Source organism: Oncorhynchus clarkii, unplaced genomic scaffold, assembly GCF_045791955.1.
Source record: "Oncorhynchus clarkii lewisi isolate Uvic-CL-2024 unplaced genomic scaffold, UVic_Ocla_1.0 unplaced_contig_640_pilon_pilon, whole genome shotgun sequence".
NCBI classification, from domain to species: domain Eukaryota; kingdom Metazoa; phylum Chordata; class Actinopteri; order Salmoniformes; family Salmonidae; genus Oncorhynchus; species Oncorhynchus clarkii.
The window spans coordinates 104,356-112,500 of NW_027260886.1; the positions used below are offsets into that span (position 1 = coordinate 104,356).

General features: G+C 46.6%; 1 protein-coding gene across 2 annotated transcripts in view; it reads right to left on the reverse strand.

Moving 5' to 3' along the window:
- Positions 1 to 875: 875 nt before the first annotated feature.
- Positions 876 to 8,145, reverse strand: part of LOC139402122 (retinoic acid-induced protein 1-like) — a 17,545-nt gene continuing 10,275 nt past the window's right edge. The window contains exon 4 of one of the 2 annotated variants that reach the window (XM_071146194.1): positions 876 to 2,839. In XM_071146194.1, coding sequence (XP_071002295.1) covers positions 2,831 to 2,839 — 9 coding nt within the window. In that variant the 3' untranslated portion in view covers positions 876 to 2,830. Of the gene's footprint in view, positions 2,840 to 5,097; positions 5,140 to 8,145 lie in introns of those variants that run through there. The other variant, XM_071146193.1, reaches the window with a different exon arrangement.

Consider the following 8,145-nt stretch of genomic DNA (forward strand, 5'->3'; position numbering starts at 1 on the left):
GTGTGTGTGTGTGTGTGTGTGTGTGTGTACTGTGTGTGAGTGTGTACTGTGTGTGTGTGTGTGTACTGTGTGTACTGTGTGTACTGTGTGTGTACTGTGTGTGTGTGTGTGTGTGTGTGTGTGTGTGTGTGTGTGTGTGTGTGTACTGTGTGTGTGTGTGTACTGTGTGTGTGTGTGTACTGTGTGTGTGTGTGTACTGTGTGTGTGTGTGTACTGTGTGTACTGTGTGTACTGTGTGTGTACTGTGTGTGTGTGTGTGTAGTGTGTGTGTGTGTGTGTGTGTGTGTACTGTGTGTACTGTGTGTACTGTGTGTACTGTGTGTACTGTGTGTGTGTGTGTACTGTGTGTACTGTGTGTGTGTGTGTGTACTGTGTGTGTGTGTGTGTACTGTGTGTGTGTGTGTGTGTGTGTGTGTGTGTGTGTGTGTGTGTGTGTGTACTGTGTATGTGTGTGTGTACTGTGTGTGTATGTGTGTGTGTGTGTGTGTGTGTGTGTGTGTGTGTGTGTGTGTGTGTGTGTGTGTGTGTGTGTGTGTGTGTGTGTGTGTGTGTGTACTGTGTGTGTGTGTGTGTACTGTGTGTGTGTGTGTACTGTGTGTGTGTGCACCTTTGTGTGTCGTGACATGTCCTATTCTTACATCTGTATTTCTGTCCTCACAGTCTGTCATTAATGATCACAAATGTGTGTCTGTGTGTCAGTGCAGGTTTGGAAGAAGATGAGAAAAAAGAACAGTCCTTGGCCTGGGCAGCGTTGAAAGGTGCTGGTATATTTGACATTGGCGTTACAAAAACAGTTCACACATTGATGCTGTAGTGTCATCGATTCAAACAATGAAAACATGAACAATAAAAAACACCGCATGCTCAACTTAGAACGAGTGACATTCCCAAAAGTCTCTTTTCTGAATGGATTCTTTTAATAACATTTTTATAAGCAATAACATATTCATTTTATAGAAAATAAACATCTCTAGGAAATACTATACACAATTATATTAGTACATCACATCTTACAGTTAAACAGCGTCAAATACTTATATACACCATTAAATAATGAGAGCATCATAATCAAGAATCAGAAGAAGAAGAGGTTTGTGGTGTGATGCTTTGCTCTTGTCTGTACTGTACGCCCTAATACTGTATGTGTCCACTGATATGAAGTACTAAAGTACTGTACACTACACCCTAAAGTAGTACTGAAGTACTGTACACTACACCCTAAAGAGGCTGTCTGTGTGTGTGAGAATGCTGCAGTAAGGGGAACAGGCTACGCTACTGTGAGTGCCACATACAGAGAAAGGAATGAGAGAGATACACTTGATGTGGAGTCAGAAAACTGAAACAGTCCGAATACGGACACCGTACAACAGTCACGGTTCCCCATTTAATGGGGAGGACTGTGTTACTGTACGGTGTCCATATTATGACATATTTGAGTCTCTGTACGGTTGATTCAGCTCTATGGTGCTGAGAACTCAAGTCGTGTAGGACTAAGAATCTATTGGAGTCGAATACTTGTTCATTTTTATGGAGACAGCAGCCTTTGGTGATGGAGATGATGGACAGAGATATTGATGAAGAACTGTGGTGAGATGAGATGACGACGTGTGAGATGATGCCGGCCGGGCCCTATGCCCTGACCTTTAACCTTTATGGTGATGATGTGGCGTCTACTGTACATCATGTTGTATGAGCACACGTCTGAACTTCGACTCGGTGACCTCCAGAGTTTTGACCCCCCCCCCCCAATATCCAAATTAGCACACTACCCACTTAGAATGAAGCGATGTATAAGGCATGCATTCTAAAGTAGTACGCTAGTGTGAATATTGAAACCTTTATTTTTATAAAAATGTTTAATTGAACACAAAGCGGGACAGATACCAACGCTGACTCAATGGTGTCGTATAGCCGTAATATGCACATCAAAATACATACCGGAAGAAGAGCGTTATATTCAGTCATTTTTTCTTTCTGTCGATATCAGAATCATATTTAGAATCTGTTAAAACACGCAATGTACATTTTTATAACACTTAAGCGCACATTGAGATACATCCAGGGGAGGGGCGGCTTCTTTTGACGCATGACATCTTGAATTGGAACACGCTCGTTCCCTTCCTTGTACAAGCACACACACACACAGTCCATGTCACACACACACACACAGTCCATGTCACACACACACACACACACAGTCCATGTCACACACACACAGTTGATGTCACACACACACCGCAACCTGGAACTCGGACAGCAGAGCCGGAGGGGGCCTATTCTGGCCAATCGCAATCCACCAGGTGTCCAAAAATGATAGCGACCGTTCCAGAGACATAACAGTGCAGCGTGAATTTAAAACAGCTCCCTGTCTCTCCCCCTCTCTCTCCCCCTCTCTCTCTGGAGGGGTGGTCTCTAAGTAACCATGGCTGCCAGGTGTCTAGACTCCAGACACAGACAGACAGGGCTGTGAAAGACTCTCTCAAAACACCGCAGTCCGTCTGTCCGTGAAGGATACTGTCTGTCAGACAGACTATGCAGTCCCTCTCTCTGTCTCTCTGTCTCTCTGTCTGGTTATCAGGGGTGGCTGAGATAAAGCAGTGCCGTTGCCAGGGGTTACGGGGGTTGCTCTGAGGGACCTGCTGTCTTGTGTCTGTATTGCTGCCATCGGTGGTGCCATCGGTGGTGCCTCAGAGGATCCCCAGCCGTCCCCATTGGCTGATGCGTCTGACTCATCATCATCAGGTTTGGGTGGGGGGATGTCCTATCTGTCTGTCTGTCTGTCTGTCGCACTGCATAGGTGATGCTCACTGGGGCTGGGTAGTGCTCTATTTTACAAAGCCTGGAAGACAAAGACAAATTATGTATGAGGGCGATTGCTGTTCACTTCAAAACACGTGCACAAAGATAATGTTATATATGAAAAAAATGAATATTGTGCTTTTGAGAGTGTATGGGTGATCTGTGTGTGTTGTGTCATACTGTCTGCAGGTTCAGTAGGTCTCTCTCTCTCTCTCTGGACATATGTACTCATGCCTTCTGAAATAGAGCGCACCAGCACTCACAGCACTGCAATGTGTGTGTGTTATTCTCCATGGCCAGCGCAGGATGGGACCTTTAATTGCCATGGTCACTGCAAACATGAAAGCTGCAGTGTCTGTGTGCCTGAGTCTCTGCTCTGAGCTAACATGAAAGCTGCAATGTGTGTGCTTGTGCGCTGGTGTGTGTGTGTGGTTCTGCACAACTGTAGACATGAAAGCTAGCTGCAGTGTGCGGTAGTGGAGGATGGAGGATGCAGCTGGCCAGTGAACTGGCTCCTGTGAATGACAAGGTGGGAACGCCTACTAACTACAATGGTGGGGTGCTTCCCCCTTATCCTCAGTAGTCTCTCTCTCTCTCTCTCTCTCTCTCTATCTCTCTCTCTCTCTCTCTCTCTCCCCCTCTCTCTCTCTCTCTCTCTCTCCTCTCTCTCTCTCTCTCTCTCTCTCTCTCCCCTCTCTCTCTCTCTCTCTCTCTCTCGCGCTCTCTCTCTCTCTCTTTCTATTCCTCTCCCCCTCCCTCTCTCTTTCTCTTTCTGAATCTCTCCCCCTCCCTCTCTCTTTCTCTTGCTGAATCTCTCTCCCTGTGTCTCTCAGTATTCTCTTTCTCTTCTGTCTCTCTATATTATCTCTCTTTCTCTCTCTCTATATGTAGTCTCTGTCTCCCTTTCTCATTCTCTTTGTATCTCTGAGTCTCTCTGTGATGTAACGGCCCGCTGCTCTCCTTTTGTTTCTACACATCCGCAGAGAACACAAAAACAGCCTCTGTTTGTCTCCTACTGTGTGTGTAATATGTGTGTGTGTGTGTGTGTTTGTGAACATTCACAATGTTCATACGTTTTTGTGTGAGTTTGCACAATATGTGCCTGCTGTTTGTGTGTGCCTGTGTATATGTCTGCCTGTTGTGTGTGTGCGCTTGCCTGTGTGTGTGTGTGTGTGTGTGTGTGTGTGTGTGTGTGTGTGTGTGTGTGTGCGTGTGTGTGGGTGCCTGTGTGTATCTGTGCCTGTGTGTGTGCGTTTGCCTGTGTGTGTGTATGTGCCTCTGTGTATGTGCCTGTGTGTGTGTGTAACTGTTTGTGTGTGCCTGTGTGTGTGTGTGCCTGTGTGCGTGTGTGTGTGTGTGTGGGCCTGTGTTTGTGCGTTTGCCTGTGTGTGTGTATGTGCCTGTGTGTGTGTGCCTGTCTGTGTGTGCCTGTGTGTGTGCCTGTGTGCGTGTGTGTGTGTGGGCCTGTGTGTGCAGCAGTTCCCTGCCCATGTGAGATTGCTCCCTTCCACCCTCCTTTCCTTCCTCCATCCCTCCTGCTGGTGTCTGTGTCTGTGTTGTAGAACAGTGAGAGGAGGAGAGCAGAAGAGCAGAGAACAGAGGCAGAGTTCCATGGAGACCTGGGTGGGGTGGTGGGGGGGTGGGGGGGGGTTGTGCCTGGGATTGTGTCTGTGTATCTCTACTGCTCTCTGATTAGGCTGCTCAGTCTGCTAAATTAGCATCACACAGACCCACCAGCCTCCCTCTCTCTCTCTCTCTCTCTCTCTCCCTCTTTCTCTCTCTCTATCCCTCTGTCTTCCTCCTCTCTCTCTCTCTCTCTCTCTCTCCCCCCCTCTCTCTCTCTCTCTTTCTCTCTCTCTCCCTATTTCTCTCTCTCTATCCCTCTGTCTTTCTCCTCTCTCTCTCTCCCTCTTTCTCTCTCTCTCCCTGTCTCGCTCTTTCTCTCTCTCTATCCCTCTCTGTCTCTCTCTCTCTCTCTCTCTCTCTCTCTCTCTCTCTCTCTCTATTTCTATCTCTCTATCCCTCTATCTTTCTCCTCTCTTTCTCTCTCTCTCTCTCCCTCTCTCTCTCTCTCTCTCTCTCTCTCTCTCTCATTCTCTCTCTGTCTCTGTTCTTCTATACGTGGGAGGGGAAGAGAGGAGGGAGGGGGATAGGATACAGGGACAGGAAAGGAGAAAAGAGAGAGAGGGAGGGAGAGGGAGGAGAGATGGAGGGAGCAAGGGGAAGGCAGGGGGTGAAGAGAGAAGAGGAGAAGAGAGAGATGGAGGGAGTGAGGGGAAGGCAGAGGTGGGTGTGATGCTTTTTTGATCAGCAGCCAGATTTTCACCCTTGTCTGTCAGTCTACACAGAGGAGAGGAGAGAGGGATGGGGAGAATATAGGAGGGAGGGAGGGAGGGGGAGAATAGAGGAGGGAGGGAGGGGGAGAATAGAGGAGGGAGAGGAGAGAGGAGAGGAGAGAGGAGAGGAGATGAGAGAGAGGCTGCTGCTTCAATGCACCGCTGCTCCCTGCTGAATGTCAGTAGCCCTCTCTCTCCCCTCCCCCTTCCCTCCATCATTGACCTTCCTCCAGAGTGCAGTGTGGCGTTACCGCCACCAGATGGCGCCTCCCATAAAGAAAACTGCAACCTTGGAAATCCAAACAAAACAGGAAGAGTGGGCTGCTAATGTGATCACACTCCCACTTTCAGTCATAACAATGCACAGCGTGGCTGACTAATGTTTTCCGAGAGGTGCAGTGTGAGAGGTAGCTAGTGGGATAAAGTGTAGGATGATTTGCCATTTTGTCAAGGTCATTCGTAGGACTCCCTGTGCAGTCATTTAAAATGAACAAATGTAGCGGATGACATCTTAATGTGCGTAGGGCTTCATCCCAAATGGCACACTATTAAGTAGAGCACTTCTTTTGACCAGGGCCCTATATGGATGTTAATGGGCAACATACATTCCACAACAGTAACATTCTTGTTCCTTTGCATAGAATGTGTTTGTTGTAGATTAGAACAGTGGGTGCCGACATGGATGAGACTGAACTCTGTCAACCCAGTTGGAGCTGGATTCCTATCCTATGTCTGCTAGCCTTTCAGCTTGGTGCTGAACACTCTATTAGAGTCTGTGTTTAGTGATGGGAGGGAATCGACAGGCTGACCTCCAGCCCTGCAGACGGCTGTGTGAGACCAATCAGTGTTCGGTGTTCAGGTGGCGTTAACAGTGGTGTTAGTGGACTGGCCAGTCAATAGTGCTCAGCGCCAGGCAGAGATGCCTGATAGGCTGTTGCCACGGGAGATGCAGAGACACACAACCTTGGTTACACACATCCTCTGTCTCTGTCTGTGCCTGACTTTCTCTTTGTCCATTTATGAGTGTGTGTCTGTCTGTTTATGTGTGTGTGTTAATGTCTCTCTCACTCTCTTTTAAATTACTCTCTGTCTCTGTCACTATATGTCATTCTCTGTATGTCTGTCTCTGTCACTATATGTCATTCTCTGTATGTCTGTCTCTGTCACTATATGTCATTCTCTGTATGTCTGTCTCTGTCACTATATGTCATTCTCTGTATGTCTGTCTCTGTCACTATATGTCATTCTCTGTATGTCTGTCTCTGTCACTATATGTCATTCTCTGTATGTCTGTCTCTGTCATGTCTGTCTCTGTCACCATATGTCATTCTCTGTATGTCTGTCTCTGTCACTATATGTCATTCTCTGTATGTCTGTCTCTATATGTCATTCTCTGTATGTCTGTCTCTGTCACTATATGTCATTCTCTGTATGTCTGTCTCTGTCACTATATGTCATTCTCTGTATGTCTGTCTCTGTCACTATATGTCATTCTCTGTATGTCTGTCTGTATGTCTGTCTCTTTCACTGAACTATATGTCATTCTCTGTATGTCTGTCTCTGTCACTATATGTCATTCTCTGTATGTCTGTCTCTGTCACCATATGTCATTCTCTGTAATGTATTGTAATATCACAGTATTAGAAATTCCTAACCAGAGGGGATAGAGAGATGGGAGTCTTGGATTATAGGAATGTTTACGGAGATAAAAGCATCATTATTCTGATGTGTATGGTTCTGTTCTCTCAGGGTGGGTGAGTCTCCAGGACAAGCCAAGAAAGTACAGAAGAAGCCAAAGAGCCCTCCCACTAACAGGTACAGTAGAGAACAGTGCTGCCCCCTACTGACTGCACATAAGTGGCTCTTACTGTCTCCTATACTTCACATCTCTGACTGTCTCCTATACTTCACATCTCTGACTGTCTCCTATACTTCTCATCTCTGACTGTCTCCTATACTTCACATCTCTGACTGCCTCCTATACTTCACATCTCTGACTGTCTCCTATACTTCACATCTCTGACTGTCTCCTATACTTCACATATCTTACTGTCTCCTATACTTCACATCTCTGACTGTCTCCTATACTTCACATATCTTACTGTCTCCTATACTTCACATCTCTGACTGTCTCCTATACTTCACATCTCTTACTGTCTCCTATACATCACATATCTTACTGTCTCCTATACTTCTCATCTCTGACTGTCTCCTATACTTCTCATCTCTGACTGTCTCCTATACTTCACATCTCTGACTGCCTCCTATACTTCACATCTCTGACTGCCTCCTATACTTCACATCTCTGACTGTCTCCTATACTTCACATCTCTTACTTTCTCCTATACTTCACATATCTTACTGTCTCCTATACTTCACATATCTTACTGTCTCCTATACTTCTCATCACTCTCTCTCCCCCTCAGGATCCTGAAGCCAAGTCAGGGTCAGAATGCCTCTGTCCCAGGTCAGCTAAACCGTACAGTCTCCAACATTTCTCTACTTCTCCCCCTCTCTTTATTTCTCTGCCCTTCTTCTTTAATTCCTTAACTCATAAAAAATAAAAACTCCAATAAATACTAAAATGTTAATTTATAATGAATAAAAATCACCCCATCTCTCCCCCCTCTGTCTGTCAATCTAAGTCTGTGTGTCAGGAGCTGGTACAGAAATACCTCGGAGGACAGAGTGAGGCGCTCAGACAGCCTGAAGAATCATAACTCCCTGAGCTAACTGGTTCCTCCCTCAGTCCCTCTATGACCCCTCACTCCCTGACCTTTGATCCTTGACCTCTGGGCCTTCTATCAGCCCCATGTTGCACTATGGTTTGACTACCACCAATGCTACTAGTCCCTCTAACCTCCCTCTAACCTCCCTCTGACCTCCCTCTAACCTCCCTCTAACCTCCCTCTGACCTCCCTCTAACTTCCCTCTGACCTCCCTCTGACCTCCCTATGACTTCCCTCTAACCTCCCTCTAACCTCCCTCTGACCTCCCTCTAACCTCCCTC